This window comes from Zootoca vivipara, chromosome 12 (assembly GCF_963506605.1).
Source record: "Zootoca vivipara chromosome 12, rZooViv1.1, whole genome shotgun sequence".
NCBI lineage: Eukaryota > Metazoa > Chordata > Lepidosauria > Squamata > Lacertidae > Zootoca > Zootoca vivipara.
Window position 1 is genome coordinate 51,866,976 of NC_083287.1, and position 26,817 is coordinate 51,893,792.

Consider the following 26,817-nt stretch of genomic DNA (forward strand, 5'->3'; position numbering starts at 1 on the left):
ACCAGAGCACGCCAGGCACTCCTGTCTTCCACTGCCTCCCGCAGCTTGGTCAGACTCATGTTGGTGGCTTCGAGAACACTGTCCAACCATCTTGTCCTCTGTCGTCCCCTTCTCCTTGGGCCCTCCCATCTTTCCAAGCATCAGGGTCTTTTCCAGGGAGTCTTCTCTTCTCAAGAGTATTGAAGCCTCAGCTTCAGGATCCAGTGAGCACTCAGGGCTGATTTCCTTCAGAACGGATAGGTTTGATCTTCTTGCAGTCCATGGGACTCTCAAGAGTCTTCTCCAGCACTATAATTCAAAAGCATCAATTCTTCGGCGATCAGCCTTCTTTATGGTCCAGCTCTCACGTCCATACATCACTACTAGGAAAACCATAGCTTTAACTATATGGACCTTTGTAGGCAAGGTGATGTCTCTGCTTTTTAAGATGCTGTCTAGGTTTGTCATTGCTTTTCTCCCAAGAAGCAAGCGTCTTTTAATTTCGTGACTGCTGTCACCATCTGCAGTGATCAAGGAGCCCAAGAAAGTAAAATCTCTCACTGCCTCCATTTCTTCTCCTTCTATTTGCCAGGAGGTGATGAGACCAGTGGCCATGATCTTGGTTTTTTTGATGTTGATGGTGGTATCTAGTTAATAATAAATAGTCATAATAATAATAATTTTATTATTTATACGTCGCCCATCTGACTGGGTTTCCCCAGCCACTCTGGGCAGCTTACAGCACATATAGAAACATAATAAAAGGTCAAACATGAAGAACTTCCCAATATAGGGCTGCCTTCAGATGTCTTCTAAAACTTGTGTAGTTCTTTATCTCCCTGACATCTGATGGGGGGGTGTTCCACCGGGCAGGTGCCACTACCGAGAAGGCCCTCTGTCTGGTTCCCTGTAAACTTACTTCTCACAGGGAGGGAACCGCCAGAAGGCCCTTGGAGCTGGACCTCAGTGTCCAGGCTGATTGATGGGGGTGGAGACGCTCCTTCAGGTATACTGGGCTGAGGCTGTTTCGGGCTTGAAAGGTCAGCACCAATTGTGCTTGAAAATGTGAAGATACTTTAGGACCGGTGTTATATGGTCCTGGGAGCTACTCCCAGTCACAAGTCTTAACTGCCACATTCTGGATAAGTTGCAGTCTCCGAGTCACCTTCAAAGGTAGCCCCACATAGAGCGCATTGCGGGAGATAACTAGAGCATGTGTACCAGATGGAGCTGGTAGATAGCTGCGCTGGACACAGAATTGACCTGCGCCTCCATGGACAGCTGTGAGTCCAGAATGACTCCCAGGCTGCGCACCTGGTCCTTCAGGGGCACAGTTACCCCATTCAGGACCAGGGAGTTCTGCCCGCCTCCTGTCCCCCACAAACAGTACTTCTGTCTTGTCAGGATTTAGGATGGTTTTCAACATCTTGATATATCCCCAGCTCAACAACACAATATACTGTTGTTGCCTTCCTATTAATAAAGTGCTATGCACACCCCGATCTCTGAATAGTAAGAGATCCCAGAGGGCTTGGTTTCCTTGGAAGCAAGGTCACTGGTGGCTCCTTTGTCATATTATGGTTTTATTTATGCGTCTAAGCCTGATCAATAGAAGAGAGAAAGCTCGCTTACATGACATTCATGCCTGCTTAAACCATAAGACAGAGTTCCTAAACCAAAGTGTGCTTCTATTCGACTCCATAGCTCTCCAGGCAGCAGTTCCCATACTGTGGTCTGTACTTTGGCGATCCCTCGTAGCCAAGTAGGATTGTCTTCCATAAAAACAGTTTTAACAGTGAGTCCATAAGTGACTGTGGAGGCCAATTCTGGATCCACACGTCCTTCCACAGTGGGGACATTGGTTTCTGGCTGGGAGTTGATCACGGTGTGGATTTGCCAAGCGTGCCTTCCTCTTGGCACGTTTCTCCCTTGCATCCTGAGTTCGAGTGTCTTCAAAGCCCATGACACCTTTAGAATCATAGAGTTGGAAGAGACCCCAAGGGCCATCCAGTCCAACCCCCTGCCAAGCAGGAAACACCATCAAAGCATTCTTGACATATGCCTGTCAAGCCTCTGCTAAAATACCTCCAAAGAAGGAGACTCCACCACACTCCTTGGTAGCAAGTTCCACTGCCGAACAGCTCTTACTGTCAGGAAGTTCTTCCTAATGTTTAGGTGGAATCTTCTTTCTTGTAGTTTGAATCCGTTGCTCCGTGTCCGCTTCTCTGGAGCAGCAGAAAACAACCTTTCACCCTCTTCTATATGACATCCTTTTATATATTTGAACATGGCTATCATATCACCCCTTAACCTTCTCTTCCCCAGGCTCTCTTCACCTTTGGTGAAGGCTGTTCTCCAATTGGAGCTCTCGCAGGAAAGTGTTTCTCAATTGGTGGTGTTTATACTCCTTTTTTTTTTTTAGATTTGCCTTGAGACTGTCTTTAAACCTCTTTTGTTGACCACCAGCGTTACGCTTTCCATTTTTTAAGTTCGGAATAGAGTAGTTGCTTTGGAAGACGATCATCAGGCATCCGTACAACATGACCAGTCCAACAAGGTTGATGTTGAAGAATTGTTGCTTCAACCCTGGTGATCTTCACTTGTTCCTGTACACTGGTCTGTAGAACCATCAGTGGTCCATGAAAATCATTCAGGCGGTCTAAATGACAGAATTCCTTGCGTCTGTGTCATTGCAGCTACAAGATCGATGGGGAAATAATCCCCAAGCGAGACCTGCAGAGGAAAAGCGAAAAGTGCAAGGCTGGGACGGCATTCGAGAGTACCTCACCTTCTGAGGGAGAGAAGCCAGCGAGCCATCACTACGAGGCCTTGAGGACACCTGAGTTGTCTTCGAATGCCACGAGGGAGCAACCCCAAGCCAGGCGCGGTGGTCCATTTGGCAGAGGAACGATGGCGGCCCCCCCAGTCAGCTCTCCAGAGGTTCTTTGCTCTCATTCTAAGCATTTTGTTATTTTTATTATTATAAAACAATAAATAATGTTATTTATTGCACTTCTATACCATCTTTCTGACAAGGCAGCCCAGGATTTTTTTTTGCAATTTAAAATATTAAAACAGAACAAGGAAACCCAAACATTGGGAAAAAATATTGAAACATAGCAAAAAATAAAACCCCAGTGTCGTCTCAGGTCGTTGGTAGTTTCCTCAGAACCTGAAGACAGGGACTGCCTTAGCTGGGCTCCCCAGACTAGGGAGAAATTAAATTCAGCTGATATTTAAAAGAGTACCAAATTTGTACTTCCTGAAACAATATGGGAACTGTAGAAAACAGCCCTCCTTCGAAAATTTCCACTGCTTTGAATTTGGCAAAGTCGTTTTATAGTGTGCATATATGTTCTGCATACATTGGTGTGAATAATCTCCAAGAATGAATTATATTGAGGGAAATAGCTCTGTAGAAATGTGTATATTAGGCAGAATGGCATAGGAAGTGTGTGTCGTAGAATAAATTCATACAAAATCGCTGCTGCATTTTCCCTTTTTAAACAGCAGTGCAAACTGATGTAGATATGTCGAGAAGTGAACGTAAGGCTTGAAGAGTGAGGAAATGAGAGAAACCAAATGGACCTATTTGCCAATCTGACCCCAAAAGGCCTTCTAAAAAAAAATCCACACATTTGTGGCCACACAAATAGCGGCTAGTCTAGCTGCTCCAGAATGCTGCTTTGACAGCTTGCCTCTGAATAACCAGTTGCTGGGAATTGCCAGTGGGGAACGTGCTGATTTCGCACTTGGGTCCCCCTTTCGGTTTTTCCAAAGTCATCTGTGACGCTGAGCCAATTCATTTGTTGAATTCCGAGTAAGCAGGAGACGTCACTTACTGGTAGCGCAGCTGCTTTGCCTTCAGAAGGTTCCAGGTTCAAATCCTGACATTTCCAGTTAAAAGCCTTGAGCAGTGCAGGAATGGAGAGATCTGTGTGCCCCTGGTTGCTGGGTTTCCACTCCCACCATCCCTAGTGATAGGCCATGCTGCCTAGAGCTGATGAGAGCTGGGCGATATCTGGTTTTCAACATAGATATCTGGTTTTCAACAACCAGCTAAACATTGTGATATACTGATATATCACCATGTCTGAAATAAAGATAGAGCTGGTTTTCAACTTCATACCTGCTAAACAACGCAATAAACCAATATATCACGATGTTTGAAATAAGAATAGAGCTGGTTTTCAACCTCGTACCTGCTAAACATCGTGATTACTGATATATCACGATGTCTAAAATAAGGATAGAGCTGGTTTTCAACCTCGTACCTGCTAAACATCGTGATTACTGATATATCACGATGTCTAAAATAAGGATAGAGCTGGTTTTCAACAGCGTACCTGCTAAACATCGTGATTACTGATATATCACGATGTCTAAAATAAGGATAGAGCTGGTTTTCAACTTTGTACCTGCTAAACATCACAATATACCAATATATTGTGATGTCTGAAATAAGGATAGAGCCTATTTTCAACTTCGTACCAGCTGAAAATTGTGATATAGTGATATATCATTATGTCTGAAATAAGGATGGAGCTGATTTTCAACTTTGTACCAGCTAAAGATTGTGATATACCAATATATTGATATACCAATACAGTATATCACGATGTCTGAGATAAGAATGGAGCTATGTAGAGGCATTGGCTGGCTTAATGGTTTTCCCGCATTGTGATTTTTGCATAGCACACACACACACACACACACACACACACACACGATTCGTGATATATTGCCAGGTCATAAATTATGCAGCCAATATCACGATAGGGGCTTCAAACCCCTTTGGATGACATCTCCATATATCGCCCGCCCCTAGATGAGATCTGGGGTCCAACAGCTCTTCCACCTCTGACGCAGCAGAGACCAGGAAAGCTGCCTTATTGTTGGTCCACGTAGCTCCATATTGTCTACACTGAGCGGCAGCGACTCTCCAGGGTTTCAGACCTGGGATATACATTCCCAACCCTACCTGCCGATGCTGGGGGTGAATCCTTCTCAGGGCCGGCTCTAGGCCTGCCCCCGGTGGCGCAGGGCGCCAGGCCACCAGGGGCACCGCTGCGCCCGCTGAGAGGCGCGGCTGAGACTGCCCCAGGTGTGCCTCCGCTGTTCAGCGGCTTCAGGCTGCTCTCCGGAGGCGCGCGGGCCTGAGGCCACCTCCGCCACGCGCAGGGGCGTCGCAACAGGGGGCGGGCAGCGCCCCCTGGCCCAGGGCCGGCCCTACGATAGGCTGGGTAGCGCAGTGCAGCTGCGCCCGCCCGCCGCGCTGGGGAATGGGGCAGGGCGCCGGAGGGATCTGTCGCACCACGGCGCCAGGGCGCCGGGCATGCTTAAGACGGCCCTGATCCTTCTTTAGATAAAGCAGATGTTCTACCCCTGAGCCATGGACCCTTTCCAAGGCAGTCGCAAAAGTCACCTGAATGAGGGTGGCCTGAAGTGCCAAAGTGCGGTGACCAGTCTCTGTGGAAGGATAAAAGCCACATCTTTTAAAAGGCAGCAAATGGTTTGTTGATTAGGACAGCTCTACCTCTATGTGCTGCTCTGGTTTCGCCAGAAGCGGCTTTGCCATGCTGGCCACATGACCCGGAAGCTGTACGCCGGCTCCCTCGGCCAGTAAAGCGAGATGAGCGCCGCAACCCCAGAGTCGTCTGCAAATGGACCCTAATGGTCAATAATAATAATAATAATAATTTATTATTTATACCCCACCCATCTGGCTGGGTTTCCCCAGCCACTCTGGGCGGCTTCCAACAGAAAAATAAAACACAATAATCTATTAAACATTAAAAGCCTCCCTGAACAGGGCTGCCTTCAGATGTCTTCTAAAAGTCTGGTAGTTGTTTTCCTCTTTGACATCTGTTGGGAGGGCATTCCACAGGGCAGGCGCCACCACCGAGAAGGCCCTCTGCCTAGTTCCCTGCAACTTGGCTTCTCGCAACGAGGGAACCGCCAGAAGGCCCTTGGTGCTGGACCTCAGTGTCTGGGCAGAACGATGGAGGTGGAGACGCTCCTTCAGGTCCCTTTACCTTTACCTTACCTCTATGCTACCTGTTGGGTCCCAAAAGACTCCTGAGTTGGGGGGGGGGGGTTGTGTGTGCTTCTAATGGAGGAGATCTGGGTTCCAGTGACCTACCCAGGCTTTCTCTCAGAGGGAAAGTAATTGTTTGGGGCAAAATAGCTTTCACCGGGAGACAAGGGGGTGGGGCCTAGCAACACATAGTGACTGCTCATTGGGTGCATTTGTTTGCAGACTTGCAGCTGATTGGCCACCAGAGACAGACTGAGTGATCCAATTGATGATTATGTGGCTCATTATGTTGGGGTGGCAGGAAGAGTGTGGACCCTGGGTGGGAGAAGAGCAGTGCCCCATTTTGCCCTGAAGAGAAACCACCTGTTCTGGGCTACATGGACCCAGAATCTGGCTCAATGTAAGGCAGATTCTACCATCCTGATCCCTATGGCGCGGCAATTAAACTGCACATTTGCAATGCAAAGCAGGGTCTGACATGGTTTCAAACTGGATGGGGGACCGTGTGTTGAGATTCCTCCATTGCAGGGGGTTGGGCTAGATGACCCTCTGTGCCCCTTCCAGCTCTACAGTTCTTTGATTCTTAGCCATCATGTGTGGCTCATCCTAGGGCCACTTTTAGATGTTTTGAGGAGCCGAGCTATCAATGTCTCTTGTACAGAAGAAAAGGACAAGCGGAGGTCGGGTACCCCTTTGTCATAAAAAAACACCACAATGTGTATATTCTCATTTTATTCTAAAGACATGCAGCTTTAGGGTGCTTTGGTACATCAAGGCCTATGGAATTGTAGCGTCGGAAGGGTTCCCGGGGGTCATCTAGCCCAACCCCCTGCAATCATTCACCCAACATGGGTCTCGAACCCTTAACCCTGAAATCGAAAGCCTCGTGCTCTACCGCCGCTCTCCTCTCTCTACAATTTATTTCAGGACTCCTTGAAAAGACGGCGCACAAAGCAACCATCTGGAATCCAGAGAACAGCGCAACCCGGAGAAGAAAACGGAACCGGGGACCGTTTCGCCGCGCCAATGGGGGATCCGCAATGTGCAGGAATCTCCAGGCCATCTGCAAATCTCTTTTCTCCACACCTTGGCTGTTCCATCGACGTAACCAAGGACTATTCCTCCACGATCCTGACTGGCCCGTACACAAATGCAGGCGGGGAAGCGGCAAAAAATTCAGCCAAAAGCATAGAAGGCCCATTCGCCAAACTGATGTCCGAAAGACGCTCGGTTGAAGAAAGGAAAGTTGCGCCCCTGTACCCTGCGGAGACGAATAAGGGAAGCCACCGCTCGAGCTTTTTTCCAAAGCAGATGGGAGCTGACCATGAGAAGACAGCGAGATCCACACAAAAGAGCGAACCTCAAAATACAGGCTTCAGGTAGGATCAAGATTTGACATAGTATTTAGAACGACACCCAGTCGTTTATTCACACACTTGTTTGTAAATATTTTTCGGTAGGTTAGGATAGCTCAGCCGGTAAGACTCTTAATCTCAGGGTTGTGGCTTCGAGCCCCACATTGGGCAAAGAGATTCCTGCATTGCAGGGGGTTAGAAAAGATGATCCTCATGATCCCTTCAAACTCTACAATTCTATAATACTCTGATAACCAAAAGAAAGGTTCCCTTCCTTGGTTGGAAGAGAACTTTTTGGCTCAGCCTTATCCAATCTGTCGCCATCCAGATATTGTTCGACAGCAGCTTCCACCATCCCAGACGATTGACTGTTTGGGGCTGATGAGCTACAACATCTGGAGGGCGCCAGGTTGAGAGGCTGGTCATTTCTTTGGAATTTGAACCAGAATAGCTTGTGTAATTGTTACTGGACATTAGAAGCTGCTTTGTGCCGAGAGGCCAGGCACGGAGACTTGGATGTTCTGCATTCAAAGCAGATGCTCCACCACTGAGAGGCAACCCTTCCCCTTGTAGGAGATGGATTGAGGATTAAATCTGTAGATTAAATTTAAACCTCCTACCCCACATGCGTGGAAGAAATACAGAAGTAAGTGAACTGCATAACCTTTCTAGCAGAGAAAACACTTGTACATTTTTCAGCTCACTAAAGCTTAGGAATAAGGCAATTGCACCTTATTATTTATTTATTTATTTATTTATTTATTTATTTATTTATTTATACATATCCCACCCATTTGACTGGGTTTCCCCCGCCACTCTGGGTGGCTTCCAACAAATACAAAAATACATTAAAATATCACAGATTAAAAACTTCCCTAAACAGGGCTGCCTTTAGGTATTTTCTAAATGTCAGGTAGTTGTTCTTCTCCCTGACCTCCGATGGAAGGGCGTTCCACAGGGCGGGCGCCACTACCGAGAAGGCCCTCTGCCTGGTCCCCTGTAGCTTTGCTTCTCGCAGTGAGGGAACCACCAGAAGGCCCTCGGCGCTGGATCTCAGTGTCCGGGCTGAACTAATGGGGGTGGAGACGCTCCTTCAGGTATATAGGACCGAGGCCGTTTAGGGCTTTAAAGGTCAGCACCAACACTTTGAATTGTGCTCAGAAACGTACTGGGAGCCAATGTAGGTCTCTTAGGACCGGTGTTATGTGGTCTCGGCGGCCGCTCCCAGTCACCAGTCTAGCTGCACCATTCTGGATTAATTGCAGTTTCCGGGTCACCTTCAAAGGCAGCCCCACGTAGAGCACATTGCAGTAGTCCAAGCGGGAGATAACTAGAGCATGCACCACTCTGGTGAGACAGTCTTCGGGTAGGTAGGGTCTCAGTCTGCGTACCAGATGGAGCTGGTAGATAGCCGCCCTGGACACAGAATTGACCTGTGCCTCCATGTACAGCTGTGAGTCCAAAATGACTCCCAGGCTGCGCACCTGGTCCCCTTTTATTTGTGCTCTGCTGACTTCCCGCTTCACCCCCGTTGCAGAGAATGAACCACACGTTTTTAGTAAGGAAAAAAAAAGTTTACTTACATTTCATTGCAGGCAGCAAATATAATACAGGTCAGAAAACCCCTCAGGTACAAAATGCAAAAGTTGGCTTCAGAATAGGATGTGTGTGTCTGGAGCCCCCTGATCAGTTTGGAAGCATGATGGAGAGAGACTCCTCAAAGGCAGACGGAAGTATAAAGGTATATCTCCATTGTTACAGAATTCCTGCTCAGGGGAGGCAGGGGAAAGGAGCGCCCAGAGGATCCTCTCTAGGAAGTTGAAGAACTCTCCGTGTACTAACCCTGTGCTTCTCTAGCAAAGCGTGTGTTTGTGATTTGGCTGCAAACCCCACACCCCTGAACAGATCACTAAGCATTGACCCAAACCCAACATTTCCTGCCTTGAAACACAGAAGTTTCAGACAGGCGGCATTTTCCAACCATGTCTAGAGATGCCAGGGATCAAACTAGGGACTTTTAGCATGCAGAACAGAGGCTCTGCCTCTGAGCTATAACCAATTGATATTGAATCTCCAAGTCAACTTGTCTGAATTCCCACATTGGCTACAGGTAAAACTTGTCACCGATTGGATTACTGCCTCAGATGCACCCATATCCTCCCCTTGCAACATTTAGCAAGGGCAAGATTCAGACCATACATCTCTCATATTTATATATAAAATTTATTTTCCATTTTATAATATACGTTCACATCATAACACTCATCTTACGTCCCTGGCTCTTTAGAGCCTGTCAACTTCCTTCCTTCCCGCCTTATGGCTTTCAAAATTAACCTTTATATCATTGCATTTTGTACGTTTTCCACTTCTAATTACACTCATTACAAAATGGCTCAAAATTTAAATACCCGGTAAATATAGAAAAGTAGAAAATTTCTCATTGCAAGTCTTCAGACAACCCTGCTAGTGATGTTAATTGCTTCCAGTAATCTTTCAGATATCGTATAAATTTACTCCAATCCTTTTGGAATACTTGATCACGCTGGTTTCGGATTTTTCCCGTCAGCTTCTCCAGTTCTGCAAAGTCCATCATTTCATCTGCCGCTTTTCTTTCATTGGAACTTCCTGTTGTTTCCATTTTTGGGCTAAGAGAATTCTTGCCGCAGTTGTTGATACATAAACAGTCTTTTATCTTCCCTTGGTATCTCTTCACCAACTATACCCAGTAAAAAAGGCTTCTGGTTTTTTCACAAAAGTATTTCTAAACATATTCTTTAGCTGATTATATATCATTTCCCAGAAAGCCTTTACCTCTTTACAAGTCCACCCCATGTGGTAGAATTTACCTTCCCTTTCTTTACATTTCCAGCACTCATTACCGTAGTTCTTGTCTTATACAATTTGGCAAGTTTGTTGTTGTTTAGTCGTGTCCGACTCTTCGTGATCCCTTGGACCATAGCACGCCAGGCACTCCTGTCTTCCACTGCCTCCCGCAGTTTGGTCAAACTCATGTTCGTAGCTTCGAGAACACTATCCAACCATCTCGTCCTCTGTCGTCCCCTTCTCCTTGTGCCCTCAATCTTTCCCAACATCAGGGTCTTTTCCAGGGAGTCTTCTCTTCTCATGAGGTGGCCAAAGTATTGGAGCTTCCGCTTCAGGATCTGTCCTTCCAGTGAGCACTCAGGGCTGATTTCCTTCAGAATGGGTAGGTTTGATCTTCTTGCAGTCCATGGGACTCTCAAGAGTCTCCTCCAGCACCATAATTCAAAAGCATCAATTCTTTGGCAATCAGCCTTCTTGATGGTCCAGCTCTCACTTCCATACATCACTACTGGGAAAACCATAGCTTTAACTATACGGACCTTTGTCAGCAAGTTTAGCTGGTGTTAGATACCATCAATACGTCAGATTCAGGCCATACATCTAAAGCACTATGGTAACACTTTAAACAGCCCTGGCTTCCCCCGAAAAATTCTGAGAGCTGTATTTTCTTAAGGGTGCTTGTTAGCTGCTAGGAGGCTCAGAGCTACGATTCCCTGAGTTCCCCTGCAGAGGGAGATGGATTGTTTGAGCTGTTTTCGTTTCTGACTTAGGATGCCTGCAGTACGGTCATACGTCCAGAGGTCCAGCAGAGGGCACTCTTTGAAAAGCAATGCTCCCTGCTGCTGCTGCTCCCTTGGCAGATAGCTTGTCCATCATCCTGCCAGCTCCCAAAATTTGCCAGACAGAATGCTGTGACTCAAAGCTTCTGACTAACGCTTCTGAAAGATGTGCGGTCGCTGGCCTTTGAGCAGGAGAAGCTGCCTCAGTTCAACTTGGTTTGGTGTGATCAGTGATCGCAGGATTGCAATGCCTTCCACGCAAGGAGAAAGTGACCTTTCAGGGCTCCAGTCTTTAGAAAACAAGGTGATTTAGGAGGGGAGAAGGCCATGCTGGGAGGTTTCTAAAGGTGAGTGTGGTGCAAAGAGAGATTTTGTCCCCCCCCCCTCTCCGGCCACATTCACGCCAAGCGTTTAAACAGTCACGACTTCCCCCAAAGAGGAGAATCATAGAACATAGAATCATCGAGTTGCCCAACGTAGGACTCGAACCCACAACCCTGAAATTAAGAGTATCATGCTCCGGCACCCAACACCCTTTTAAATGTGTTGTCCAGGGGGTTATTGGCTTGCTGCTGTTCTTATTTATCTATATATTTTGTGGTTTTCATGTTGAGATCATCAGGGGGTTTGGGCTGGGTGTTCATCAGTATGCGGACGATACCCAGCTCTACCTCTCTTTCATATCAGAACCAGTGAAGGCGGTGAAGGTCCTGTGTGAGTGTCTGGAGGTGGTTGGAGGATGGATTGAGGTTGAATCCTGACAAGACAGAAGTACTGTTTTGGGGGGACAGGGGGCGGGCAGGTGTGGAGGACTCCCTGGTCCTGAATGGGGTAACTGTGCCCCTGAAGGACCAGGTGCGCAGCCTGGGAGTCATTTTGGACTCACAGCTGTCCATGGAGGCGCAGGTCAGTTCTGTGTCCAAGGCAGCTGTCTACTAGCTCCATCTGGTATGCAGGCTGAGACCCTCCCTGCCCGCAGACTGTCTCACCAGAGTGGTGCATGCTCTGGTTATCTCTCACTTGGGCTACTGCAATGTGCTCTATGTGGGGCTACCTTTGAAGGTGACCCAGAAACTACAACTGATCCAGAATGCAGCAGCTAGACTGGTGACTGGGAGCGGGGACTCACTTCCGTGGCGCTGAAAATCGCGTCTGCGCAGACGCCGGAAATCGCACCTGCGCAGATGCAATCTGGCCCACGGAGCGATCTCCGCGGGAGTGAACCGGCCCAGGCAAGGTAAACCTTGCTGACCCATGCTCTATCATATCAGTCCATATTTTCTATGGTAATTGTCACACTACAAGTGGAGTCAAAATCCTGCCAATGTTTCCATCTGCTTACAGTGGTCTCCTCAATAACTCAATAAATTTTTCCCATTCTTTTGTAAAGTTCTTGTCCTCTTGGTTCCTGAGTTTTTCAGTCAGCTTTGCCATTTTGGTAAAGTCCATCAGCGTGGTTTGCCATTCTTCTCTGGTAGGGAGAAGCCGTGACTGTGTCTTCGCAGGGCTTTAAAGACGTCATTACCCGCCACTAGCTCAGACTTTGCCCTTTCCTCTCCCATCCTTGGAAGGCAACTCTCTCTCTGTTCCAGCTGTTGGGAATTCTGGGATGTGCCCCCCCAAACGCCAATCAAGAAATACATTTCTCGTTCTTTTCCTTTCTGTTCTACTTTTTGTTGTTGTTGGTGGTGATGGTTCCCCCCCCTTTTAAAATACCCACCCACCCTGTGGTTTGACATTTTCAAAAATGCCTGTTGCTGATCTGCCACCAGCCTTAGGCACCTTTATTTTATTTTTACTTTTTTGCCTATGTGTGCTGTCTAGAGAGGGATCAGGTCCGAAAACCAGAGCAATGTGTAGCATCTAAAGGACCCATCTGAAGAGCAATGAATTTGAGGCATCAGGGAGGGAGAGGGTTTAAAAATAAAAAAATAGCTGGCCAGTGAAAAGAAGATGCTGTTCTTTTTAGTATCATTGCAAAGGGAAGAGTAAAAGAAGAGTGGAGAATTTCAGGCCTAAGGGCTGGATGTCTTCTCTATATGGTCCTTGGGACTCTCCCTAGAACCTTTCCTCCTCCTCCTCCTCCTCCTCCTCCTCCTCCTCCTCCTCCTCCTCCTCCTCCTCCTCCTCCTCCTCCTCCTCCTCCTCCTTTCTTCTTCTTTGGCGATCCCTCATAGCTGAGTACCCTGTTTCTCATATTTTAGGACATACCCATGAAATAAGCCATAGCAGGATTTTTAAGCATTCAAGGAATATAAGCCATACCCCGAAAATAAGACATAGTGATAGGCACAGCAGCAATGCCGGCCGCGGCAGGAGGAGGAGGAAAAAAATAAGACACCCCTTGAAAATAAGCCATAGTGTGTTTTTTTGAGGAAAAAATAAATATAAGACGTGTCTTATAATATGAGAAACACGGTAAGATTGTCTTCCATAAACACAGTTTTAACAATGAGTCCCTAAGTGACTGTGGAGGCCAATTCTGGATCCACACGTCCTTCCATAGTGGGGACATTGGTTTCTGGGCGGGAGTTGATCACGGTGTGGATTTGCCAGGCATGTCTTCCTCTTAGCACATTTATCCCTTGCATCCTGAGATCGAGTGTCTTCAAAGCCCATGACACCTTTGGCAAAGGCTGTTCTCCAATTGGAGCACTTGCAGGTCTGTTTCCCAATTGTTGGTGTTTCTACTACATTTTTTTAGATTTGCCTAGAGACAGTCTTTAAACCTCTTTTGTTGACCACCAGCATTACGCTTTCCATTTTAAAGTTCAGAATAGAGTAGTTGCTTTGGAAGATGATCATCAGGCATCCGCACAACATGACCAGTCCAACAAAGTTGATGTTGAAGAATCATTGCTTCAACACTGGTGATCTTTGCTTCTTCCAGTACACTGGTGTTAGTCTGCCTGTCTTCCCAAGTGATGTGTACATTTTTTTTGGAGACACCATTGATGGAATCTTTCGAGGAGTTGGAGATGGGGTTTATAAGTGGTCCATGTTTCACAAGCATACAGTAAGGTTGGTAGTACAATAGCTTTGTAAACAAGCATTTTGGTTTCCCTGTGAATGTCTCGAGTTTGATTTATGGAAAGATTCCCCAGAAATAAAAGCGGTCCTCCCTTCCCAGGAACCATAATAAATATCTGGGGTTTTGCCAATGTACAAGGAGTGGAACTTGTGAAATGCATAAATTTAAAAGCACAGGCTATAGGGCATTTCCTCCCCACCCGTCCCTCACTTGCAATGGTCCCCAGTACCAAGATCTATCCCAGCTCTAGCAAATGGAACTTTCCCCCATAATATTAGTTGCACTTTTGACAAGAACCTGCTGTGGCAGATCTTCCGAGCTATGCGGGGGTCAGAGCAGAGGGGAGACCCAGTTTTCTGCTGGAGTGGATTACAGCTGGGAGAGAATCAACAAGGACCCAGCGAGCCCAGAGCAAGCACGTAAAGAACACAGCAGAAGTATTCTGTGCACTTTTTAAATATATATAACTAGCTGGCCAGGCAACGCGTTGCTGTGGCTCATCCCTGTGATTCCCCCCACCCTGTCCCGATCCATGACCTATCCCGTCCCCTCCTGCTCCCAATGGAGGGCGGACTGGTCCCTGGGGGCGTCGGGATCGGTGGTGGTGGGATCCGCGGGGTGGGGTGGGGGTTGTGGAGAGGCCTAGATTGGCGGCGGCATGATCCGCGAGGTGTGGAGAGGCCTATGTGTGTGTGTGGGGGGTTTGTGTGGAGTGCGGTGTTCCGTGGACAGAGGGGGATCTTTGCGACGGCAGGGGATCCCTGGGGAGAGGCCTGGTCTCGGCTGCAATCTCCGAGGCGGATCTGGTTCCCTGAGGAGCGGCGTGGTCTCGGGCGGTTTGTTCTCTGTTGGAGGAGTGGTCTCTGGAGCGTGAGGGATTGTGGGAGTAAGTTTGTCCGTTGTTCATTGAATGTCCACTGGAGGGCGCAATTTTTTGACCACAAATCCAGGTTTTTACCTGTGTTAGGTGTGTCAGCTGGTCAGCGCATGATTACCTACTCTCATGTGACTCTGAGGTTGTGGCCAAATTTCAGGACGATCGGGTAAGTGCTTGTGGGAGAAAAGTGGGGAATAACACACATGCACCTTCACCATTTATATATATATATAGATTAAGCCACATCATATAAACACAGCCTTTCGGTATTTTGCATCGTGCGCTTGGAACGAGGAGAAATGGCGCAGGAATGGCGATGGCGGTGGCTGGCTTTGCAAAAAAGGTTGGGAGAAATGAAGTGATTGCAGGACATTTAAGAATCTTAGAAATTCCCCCAGATGGGGATGTGGTCCTTGGTCTGAAAAGGCCCCCTTAAGCCCCTTGATTAAAACCTAGCTAAAATCCCTGCATTGTAGGGGGTTGGACTAGATGACCCTAGAATCTACAGTTCTATGATCTATGATCCACTATGGTTCTGTGTGATGTGCAAACACAGCCATTATAGCTCTGTATTTGTGTACAGGGACCTGCCAACAGCCCCCCCCCACCCTTTTGCAAAGGCACAGCTTGGAGAAATTATCTGGAAGCAAAAATGGCCCAAAGCCTCTCATTTTCCTTTTCTTTTTTTAAACGATGCTTCTCTGAAACATGGCTAATTTTCCAATAGAGGCCTTTTAAGCCTTTGTGGCCATTTCAGGATCCCTCCGTGGACGTAGCTAGAAAACAACCCATTACCAAATGATGAGGTTTTGCAGTGATATTTCAGGAACTATTAAAAAGCACTTGTCTCTGTGCAGGGTGGGTGGGTTGGGGGGGAGGGGAGGCGAAATCTTCCATGCCAAAGATGAGACATTGGGCCGTACTAACTTTCCTATTCAGAGCAGAGAAGCAGGGATAATTTTTTAAATGATCTTTTCATTGATTGGTACATCTTAGTAACTTTACAGCTGTAAATATATATGCATACAGTGGTGCCTCGCTAGACAAATTTAATTCGTTCCACGGGTGTTTTCTTATAACGAAAAATTCGTCTAGCGAATCCCATAGGAATGCATTGAATTTATTTTGAATTTTTTTCCCCCATAGGAACGCATTAATTGAATTTCAATGCATTCCTATGGGAAACCACGATTCGCTAGACAAATTTTTCATAAAACGAATTCGTCTAGCGAGGCAATCTCCGCTCGAAAAATCCTTTCGTTAAGCGGAAATTTCATTAAACAGGGCATTCGTTAAGCGAGGCACCACTGTATATTATTCCAGGGCTGGACTAGGTGGGTGTGGACTCTGATTCAGAAACCGGAAGCTGGTGGAGCTGGTACCGAATTTTGGAAGGAAGTCCTGTGTGGTTGTCCTTTTCGGGGAGGAAAGGGCCTTTTGTCTCTGGGCCCCGTTTACAAGTCTGAGTCGTCTTCCCGTCCTCTCTGACTCCCAGGCTGTCGTCATGTAAAAGGGCAGCTCTTCGTTTTCTGTGGCTCCCATTCCCCAGCTTGACGTCGCTGCTGTGTTTGGAGTCCTGGCAGGCAGGAAATGGCGGAAGGGAATGACAGCTGGCACCTTCCTTCAGAGATGGGACACCTCACCCTTGCCCACTTTGCCTCTGGTTAGAGAGAGAGAGAGAGGGGGAGAGAAAACGCTTTGCCTAGCACCACTGAGTGTATCCAGCCACAAACTGGATACCGAGCGAAGGGAGCCCCGGATAATGTTCGGGCACCGTCTTGGGCTCATAGGGGAAAACAGATCTTTCAGTCAAACTGTGGAACTCCCTGCTGCAGGAGGCAGTCACGGCCACCAACCTAGATGGCTTTAAAAGAGACCTAGGTAAAGGTCCAGTCGTGGACCTGACCATCAGGTCCAGTCGTGTCTGACTCTAGGGTTGCGGCGCTCATCTCGCTCTATAGGCCGAGGGAGCCGGCGTTTGTCCGCAGACAGCTTCCGGGTCATGTGGCCAGCATGACAAAGCAGCTTCTGGCGAACCAGAGCAGCGCACAGAAACACCGTTTACCTTCCCGCCGGAGCAGTCCCTATTTATCTACTTGCACTTTGATGTGCTTTCGAACTGCTAGGTGGGCAGGAGCAGGGACCGAGCAACGGGAGCTCACCCCGTTGCAGGGATTCGAACCGCCGACCTTCAGATCAGACCTAGATGCAATAAATTCCTGGAGGAGAGGACTACCGGTGGCTACCAGCCACGATGGCTATCCCCTGCCCTCCACAGTTGGAGGCAGCGATGCTTCTGAGTGGCAGTGCTGTATTGCTCGAATCTTGCTTGTGGCTTCAGCCTCTGTGAGAGCAGGGTGCTGGCCCAGATGGGCCACTGGCCTTATCCTGCAAGCTCTCTTTCTGTTCTTATGAGTTCTTTTGAGGCCCTAGGTTTATTTCTAAAGGTACCGCCACGCTGTGGAAAACCCATCAAGCAAGCCGGCCAAACGCTGCAGCCTTATTTCTCCTGCAAGGAGAGTTGGTTGTTTTGAAGGGGCCGGTGACCGTTGCTTATTTAACAAGCCCTTTGTGTATTTGTTCTATATTGTAAATAGGAAGCTGTAGAGGAAGGGGCCCTTATTGTATCAAGAGAGGGACTTTCTCCAGCAGCGTTGCTCTTCGTGTAAACACAGGGCCCACAATGCGCAGAGATCAAAAGGGGGAGGCCTGTCAATCTGGAGAGAGCACTGTATGGCTTCCTTATGGGGAGGCCCATTTTCTTCCTGCCCGCTTTTCCTAATGTGATGGATTGCTTCCTTCTTACAACATGCGGGAATCTTGCATTTCCCTGCTCCACCAACCCATGCGTGCTATGTATACAATAGTTGTGATTGCAAGATCATCTGCTGAAGGGGAAACAGTGGTAAAGTCCTTGCAAGTCTTTCCCAGCCCCAGAAACCCTCTTGTTTCAACTTTTTGGATTGTGGTTTTTTGCATTGTGTTGACTGGTGTGCAGATGCCACAGTTGTCTTGCTGTACCCTGGTGCACACTTATTTATTTGTGCACCAGCGACTGGCCCAAGGTCACTCAAGTGAGCTTCGTGGCCAAGTGGGGATTCGAACGTGGTCTCCCAGATCCTAGTCTGAGACTCTAACCCCCACACCATCGCTGGCTCTCTCTAACCTGCCACACTGACTTTATTGCTATGAGGACACTCAGCCGATTGGAGAGATTGTGAACAAAACTGGGCGATATATCAATGTATTGTCCAAAACAGGTTTGAAGTCCATATCGTGATATCAGTTTCATAATTTTTGACCTGGCCATATATCACAAATTGTGGGGTGGGTGGCTTCTCACGCTATGCAGAAGTCACGATGCGGGAGAAACCGTGAAGCCAGCCCCATGCCCTCTACATATCTCCATCCTTATTTCAGACATTATGATATATCGGCATATCACAATATTTAGCTGGTGATATATCACGATGTTGAAAACCAGCCCTAATTGTGAGGGCAAGAACGAAGACGGAAGACGGCATTTGTCCACAAGGCAGGCGACTGATGAAATCTGGAAAACCATCTTGCTGATTTGGGCCTTCCCTGAGGCCCAAATTATCCACGGGGATGTTGACCTCTGAAGACAGGTGATGGCCAAAGCGAAGGGTATTTCAGTAGTCCCAGGTAGAAAGGAAGGCAAGGCAGGATCAGCACCTTGGAGAGGGACCAAGGTGTGGTCTTCACAGAGTCTGGTGGTAGAGATGAATCCTGAAGGTTCGGGAGAAGAGATACAGTCTCTGGTCACTGCAGCCACTCTTGGCATAAGCCAAGGAGCGGATCCATCTCCTCCTTGGGTCTGCTTTCGGAGGAGGACTCTGCCTGTGGGCACCTGTGGTCCTGACCCTGCTATGCTGTGTATACTCACCAAATGCGTACCTGCATGTCTAGGGAGCTCTCCATGTCAGATCTGCTACTACTGACCCTTGCTATGATACCACAACCCTTGAATCTCCCTTCTATTTCCCTTCTGTCATCCTATCACCCGAGTGCTAGTCAGTGACATGGGGCAGAGGTAGAGAAATGCCAAGTGCCGTGGTGTCACGGGCTGGATAAGCAGAACTGCATTGTATAACTGAAGGAGCGTCTCCTCCCCCATCGCTCAGCCCGGACACTGAGGTCCAGCTCTGAGGGCCTTCTGGCAGTTCCCTCGCTGCAAGAAGTGAAGTTACAGGGAACCAGGCAGAGGGACTTCTCAGTAGTGGCACCCATCCTGTGGAATGCCTGTCGGATGGCAAAGAGATAAACAATTATGCAATTTTCTGTAGACATCTGAAGGCACCTTGCATCAGGAGCCTTTTAATATCCAATGTTTTGTTGTGTTCTTTTATATGCTCTTGGAAGCTGCCCAGAGTGGCTGGGGGAGCCCAGTCGGCTGGGCGGCATAACATCATCATCATCAACAACAACAACAGCAGCATGTCATGTAAGTGTAGGGCAGAGCTAGGTATGGTTCGTGTCTGAACCTGGCAGGAAAGCAAAATTGTTAAACTGCAGCTGAAGACGCTGTGGATTCCCAAGCAGTAAGCAAATACCTTATATTTTGGAACTGAATTAAACTGCCAGCCTTCTGCCTGCCCATGGATCCCCTTGGCTCAAGTCCCGGTAAAGCCAGGAAGTGTCTAATTCTCTTGGCTTCCCATTCCATTCGGACTTCAAAACGGTGGTTTAATGTCCTGGCTTGTTCAGGTGTTGGAAACCATAGTTTGGATGAAGTGAGAAGCCCCGTCAGGCTTGCAAAGAGGAGGCTGTACAGAGAAGGGAAGCCAGGGGAGAGGAGGAGGCAGAAGGAGGGGGAAGGAAGGAATTGTAGAAACGTAGAGTTGGAAGGGAACCCAAGGGTCATCTAGTCCAAGCCACTGCAGGAGGTGGAAGAGGAGAAGCGGCAGCTGGGCCATTGTGGTGTAGTGGTTAAGAGCGGTGGACTCGTAATCTGGTGAACCGGGTTCACTTCCCCGCTCCTCCACATGCAGCTGCTGGGTGACCTTGGGCTAGTCACTCTGAAGTCTCTCAGCCCCACTCACCTCACAGAGTGTTTGTTGTGGGGGAGGAAGGGAAAGGAGAATGTTAGCTGCTTTGAGACTCCTTCGGGTAGTGATAAAGCAGGATATCAAATCCAAACTACTCTTCTTCTTCTTCTTCTTCTTCTTCTTCTTCTTCTTCTTCTTCTTCTTCTTCTTCTTCTTCTTCTTCTTCTTCTTCTTCTTCTTCTTGCACAATGTATTGTGCCAACCCTGCTTGCCCTAGTAGGAAGGACTGTGACCAGGTGATCTGTGTACCTGCTCAGGTGTGTTGACTGGCAGCTTTAAGTCTCCTGCTCTCTCTTCTTAGGGCTCTTTGTCTAAAGAGTTGGACCAGAGAGCCCTTCAAGCGGAGGATGCCTTCAAAAGAGAGGATTATTCTCTGTAAAGAAGGATGTTTGGCCAACCCAGAGCATTGCTAGATATCCTTGTGGGATGCTGGTGGCGCTAAAGCACTGAGCCTCTTGGGCTTGCCAATCGGAAGGTTGCTGGTTTGAATCCCTGCAATGGGGTGAGCTCCCGTTGCTCTGTCCCAGCTCCTGCCAACTTAGCAGTTCGAAAGCATGCCAGTGCAAGTAGATAAATAGGTACCGCTGCAGCAGGAAGATAAACTGTGTTTCCGTGCGCTCTGGTTTCTGCCACTGTGTTCCGTTGCGCCAGAAGTGGTTTAGTCACCCTGGCCACATGATCCGGAAAGCCGCCTGCGGACAAACGCCAGCTCCCTTGGCCTGAAAGCAAGATGAGCGCCACAACCCCATAGTTGCCTTAGACTGGACTTAACCATCCAGGGGTCCTTTATCGTTACCTTTTTACCTACTCAGATACCTTCAGAGACTACATTTCCCAAGACACCTTGCTGACGGCACACATTCACAAGCTTGCTCTGCATTTTGTTTTGAAGACCTTCAGGAAAACCGTGCTCATCTCATAATAGAATTGAACATTACAAGATGGGGAATATTTGCATTATAAACTGTATAAAATCCCTATGCGGAACCCTATTCATGGCCAATCCTGAACGGACCCACCAGGAAAGGAATAAGAGGACCACAACCCCATAGTCGCCCTTGGCTGGAGTTAACCGTCCACGGGTCCTTTACCTTTTTTTACCTTTTAGATATCCTTGCAATGTAATTTTATTGATTTGCAACCTATTTGATTCAATCCCATGACAAATCTTTTAAAAGATGGATGTTAGCAGGGCGGGGTTTTCTTTTCTTTTTTGCCTTGACTCATCGCTAACACTGGTGATTCATTTTCTACTCCAGTGTGTATGCATGCTGAGTGAGTTCTCCTGACTGAGTCATGTTTTGTTGACTCAATTCCTTATAGCTTTCTAGGGTGAAAACAAGTGCTAGCTTTATGTTCTTAAGTTACACAAGGGGTCCAGTAGTCGGAGGTCCAGGAGACACCCCACAACCCCACGTATTCTGCTATGAAGGTCCTGAATGTCACGAAGGGAGTTCCCTGCTTTGCTCATCTCCTGCTCAAGAGCCAGGAGAGGAAACACATGAATGGGAAGGATATTGCAAGTCAACAGTCGCTGATGCAATGACATTGTTGAGCTGGGAATATATGGGATCCCATATCCGGGATAACGACCTCCGTCTCTCTTCCCATCTGGGTGTGGAAACGGTTCCCTCACTCCGTGGAGACAAACAGAGGCCAGGAATACGTTTTGATTTCAGTTACCAAACTGGAGAGAATCCAAGTAGGTTTAACAGCCTGATGGGAAGACAACACAATGTGCAAAATGAGGGAGGGAGGAGCCCCTTGCAATGTACCGTGCAATAATCGTCAAAATAAGCATTAAAAGTTCTCTCTCTCTCTCTCTTTTTGGGAAATCATTTTTACTGGTTTTACAAATACAAAATTATAAACAAAAAATCAAAAAGTACAGTGGTACCTCAGTTTAAGAACAGTCCTGTTTAAGAACGATTCGGTTTGCGAATTCCACAAAACTGGAAATGGTGTCCTGGTTTGAGAACTTCACCTCGGTCTAAGAACGGAATAATGGAATGGTCTAAGAATGGAAGGGCACCGGCGGGGGGAGGCCTCATTAGGGAAAGCGCGCCTCGGTTTAAGAACCGTTTCGGTTTAAGGAGGGACTTCCAGAATGGATTAAGTTCGTAAACCAAGGCACCACTGTATATCCATGCAAAGAGATTCCTCTGAATCTCAGGTCTCTCCCCCACCCCCTCCACGGGGTCCCATTTTAAACGTTTACTGCTGCATCTCCTTCCATACTCCAATTTTTATATCAAACCATATTATCCATGGTAATTGCCACACTACCAGTGAAATCAAAATCCTGCTGATGTTTCCATCTGCTTACAGCGGTCTCCTGAATAACTTATACATTTCCCCCAGTCTTTTACAGTGGTACCTCGCAAGACTAATGCCTCGCGCAACGAAAAACTCGCAAGACGAAAGCGTTTTGCGATGTTTTTGGTGACTTGCAAGACGACGTTTCCTATGGCCGTGCTTCGCGAGACGAATTTTTTTGCGGGTTTTTGTTGTTGTTTTGCCGCGGCAAACCGCGCTTCGCAATACGAAATTACTGCAAGACGAAGCGACTCGGAGAACGAATTAATTCTGTCTTGCGAGGCATCACTGTATAAAGTTTTTGACCTCCTGGTTTCTGAGTTTTCCATCCGTTTTGCCATTTTGGTATAGTCCCATCAGCTTGGTTTGCCATTCCTCTCTGATACGGACTTTGTCTTCCTTCCATCTCTGGGCTAGTAGCATTGAAGCAGCTGTTGTCCTTTGGGATATTGCTACCTATAATTCCTAATCGAAAAGCTTCTGGTTTCTTAGCAAAGGTTATTCTAAGCAATCCCCCCCCCAATTTCATTATATATCATTTCCCAGTAAGCCTGAACCACCACATATGATAAAAGGTACCTTCCTTTTCTTTACATTTCCAGCAGGTGTTTGTACTTGTCCTATACATTTTTGCCAACTTAAAGTAAAGTGTTGACAATAGGACCCACGGAGGGGATGGGTGGGGTGGGAGTTGTGAGATTCAGAGAAGTCTCGTTTTATCGATATGTATTTGGTACATCATTTTCATATAGTTTTCTTTCAATGCACAACATGTCATCAAGAGGTTCTTGGGTTTTTTCCCCGAAGGCCCTGGCTAAAATTGCACCCACGCTTCCATTTCATTACAGTGGTACCTCGGTTTATGAACACAATTAGTTCCGGAAGTCTGTTCATAAACTGAAGCGAACTTTCCCATTGAAAGTCATGGAAAGTGGATTAATCTTTTCCAGACGGTCCTCAGAGTACTTTAACTGAAGTGTTCATAAACTGAAGCGAACTTTCCCATTGAAAGTAATGGAAAGTGGATTAATCCGTTCCAGACGGGTCCGCGGAGTACTCCACCTGAAGCGTACTTAACCCGAAGCATGGGTGTAATTGGTTCCGGAAGTCTGTTCATAAACTGAAGCGTTCATAAACTGAAGCGAACTTTCCCACTGAAAGTAATTGAAAGTGAATTAATCCGTTCCAGATGGGTCTGCGGCGTTCGTAAACCGAAAATTAGTAAACCAAGGTGTTCATAAACCAAGGTTCCACTGTACTCTATTAGGTAAAGGTAAAGGGACCCCTGACCATTAGGTCCAGTCGTGACCGACTCTGGGGTTGCGCGCTCATCTCGCATTATTGGCCGAGGGAGCCAGCGTATAGCTTCCAGGTCATGTGGCCAGCATGACAAAGCCGCTTCTGGCAAACCAGAGCAGCACATGGAAACGCCGTTTACCTTCCCGCTGTAGCGGTTCCTATTTATCTACTTGCATTTTGATGTGCTTTCGAACTGCTAGGGCAATTTTTACTTCCCCCCCTGCAGGGAGGGGATTTGCAGTAGCATCAACTATATGAGTGTTGCTACAGCCTATAGAGTAGCCTCCAAGGGCTTTTCAGAGAAAACATGGCAGCAGGGCATTCCTTCCCCCTAAAAATTGTACTCTCCCCCACCCCATAGGAATGGGGGGGGGGATTTAATTTTGTTTGCATTTCAGTGAGAAGCTACCCAATTCACTCTTCGCAAACCAAAATGCAGCTATCCCTCGGAATTCTCACTCACTTGATTTTTTTGCGACGCAGTTTTCCAACCGAGCAATGTTTGCAAAAAAGGCACATATTTTGGGGCATGAAAACTAATGCAATAGCGAAACACCTTACAAAAATGCATTCCGTTAGGGGAGACTGCTTGCTAAAATGTGTACGTTAGTCGAAACTGCAGATGAGAATGGATTTATTGGGAGAAATTGGAACTGCTGGCGAATCCATGCTAGGATTAGAGAAGAAATGGCAAATTTGCTGCAGAAATGTGGAGGTCCGAATTTAAGATCGGGAAACTTAGAGCTGAGATTGACAGTCCCTGAATTTTTTTGAGGGGGGGGGTGCGGGATTTGATGCCCCCCTCGTCCCCATCCTTCTTAGCAAAGAATGTGGATGATAAACCGCTTTCCTTGCTGAAGCGTGTTGTTCATTTCTGTTTATACAGCAGCCTTTCTGATAAATTGCCTCTTGTTTGGTCATCTGTGTGCTTAATTTGTTTCTGTCCAGAAAGATGCCTGTGTCCTCTCCCAGCAGAGACAGCTTGAACCAAGACGCTCTGGAACTAGGTGTGTTTTATTCCGTTCTCAACTAGCTCACTTATTGTGGTGTGTGTGTGTGTGTGTGTGTGTGTGTGTGTGTGTGTTAGGGATTTTACATGCTTATCCATCGCTCTTTCTGGAGGCGGATAGAAAATTTTATTTCTTTATTTTATTGGGTTTTATAATCAAGAATAGTGTTACACAAATGAGTATACCAAGTTTTCTCACGTCATTTGTATGTCACAAAAATCGCATAATAAATGTGGGGAAAATATCTACAACATATGTTTCATCATTAGTGGTCAATGTACAGGTTCTTGGTTCATGAATTGGTTTAAACAGTTAAGAAAGAAAGAAAGAAAGAAAGAAAGAAAGAAAGAAAGAAAGAAAGAAAGAAAGTTCCTGTGCTTTTGAGAATGGCAGCTGGCAGGCAGAAAATCAACAGGTGTGGTTTTCCCCTGGGATGAATTTCTGTCTGCCTGGAAGCTGCTTGTGAGAAAAACCATGGAAGTCCTCAACACCTGTAATTTGCTTTTCAGTGGGATCTCTCATTTTGCATCCGTCCCATCTGCCACTCCTGTTATAACATTGATTTGTGTCCATAGCTATTGTGTGTGTGAGAGAGAGAGAGAGAGAGAGAGAGAGAGAGAGAGAGAGGGAGGGAGAGAGAGAGAGAGAAAGAAAGAAAGAAAGAAAGAGAAAGAAAGAAAAAGGGGGGAGAGGGAGAGGGGGGAATGGTGAATGGGGGTGGGGTGGGGTGGTTATATTTCTATTATTCAACTTAGTGGGGTGTGTGTGTCAGCTTTACTGACACAGGGACAAGTAGAGGAAGACACCTTCATCCTGGTTTGGTTCCCCTTTATCACATACAGCGGTCCCTCGACTTGCGAACTTAATCCGTTCCGAATGCACATTCATAGCTCGAAAAGTTCGGAAGTCGAAACGCGGCTTCCCATAGGGGAAAAAAAATTCGGAAAAATCCGTAAGCCAAACAAACCGCATTTAAAGCCACCAACAGTTTCCGTTCAGATGTAGAAAAATTTGTAAGCGTTTGCCCCGTTCGTGAGTCGAGTAATTCGTAAGTCGAGAGACCACTGTACATAGTCCAACAAGACAACGAGAATCCACCAACAGCATACGAATCAATCTGGCTAACCTGATTCAAAAATACACACTCACACCCCGCTCACACACAAAAACAACTCTCGCTACCAATAGGAAGAAAAAGAGCCTGTTGGATCGGGCCAGTAGCTCGTCCAGTCCAGCATCCTGTTCTCACATTGGCCAATCAGATTGTCCAGGTGGGAAGCTATACCTTCGTGCAACAGCACACTTCCCATCAACTAGTATTTATCTGGATATTAAACAGCCTTTCCTTTGCCCTCCACAGTTGATGTTGAGGACGAAGAAGATTTGGAGGACGTCTACATGATGCCCGACTCTTCTGCTCTGTGCGCTGTCCAAGTAACGTCAAAGCCCATTGACTACTATCTTGCAAGGGTAAGAAACACATTGATGTGGCCGGTGCAGAAAAGGCCGAATGACTGTTGCTGTACATGGAGGCAGACCAGCACCTGCAGATCTAACCCAGTGCGGTCAACTTTTAGAAGGTCTCAGACCCAGCTCTTTGGAGAGAGGTTCTTCAAAGGTTGGCCACCTCACATCCTTCAACTGTAGCTTGAGATATGATCAAATGGAATATCCTTTGTGCCTGCTCGAGATCTCCAAGCATGAGGGATTGCAGTTGTATTATAGCGGGTCACACCATATTTACACATAGAATCATATATTTGCAGAGCTAGGAAGGATGCTGAGGACCTGCTAGTCTGTCCAGGCACGTCCAACTCTCCAGAGTGTGATCTACTCCCTGTATAATAAAACTAGCAGTGATCTACCCATTGTCATTGCCCATAATGGCTGAGCTTTTGAGCGGAAGGATTGGCAAGTTGCTGAGCTTTTTTTAAGGGGAGAGACCAGACAGCAGCAAAGATTGGAGAGAGCCCAGGGGGCGTGGCGTGCAACCGGGAAAGCACTTTTTAAACTCCCAAGGTCGACCTGGAGCACCCAGGAGATCTAACTGTAGATCACGGACGACCAGTTGGACATAGTCCAGGCATGTCCAACAGGTAGATCCTGATCTACTGGTAGATCACTGGACGTCTGTGGTAGATCACTGGTAGATCACTGGCTCCCCCCAAAGAAGCTCAACAACTTTGTCTCCCCTAAAAAAAAAGCTCCACATTTTTGTCCTGCACCCCCCCAAAACAGGGCT

General features: G+C 47.2%; 1 protein-coding gene across 1 annotated transcript in view; it reads left to right on the plus strand.

Annotated features, from left to right (window-relative positions):
- MINDY4 (MINDY lysine 48 deubiquitinase 4) overlaps positions 1-26,817 on the plus strand; it is a 96,631-nt gene that overhangs the window by 4,765 nt on the left and 65,049 nt on the right. Inside the window, exons 4-7 of the mRNA XM_060280935.1 lie at positions 2,676-2,919; positions 6,944-7,395; positions 24,514-24,572; positions 25,936-26,045. Of these exons, the coding sequence (XP_060136918.1) occupies positions 2,676-2,919; positions 6,944-7,395; positions 24,514-24,572; positions 25,936-26,045 (865 nt within the window). The remainder of the gene's footprint in view (positions 1-2,675; positions 2,920-6,943; positions 7,396-24,513; positions 24,573-25,935; positions 26,046-26,817) is intronic.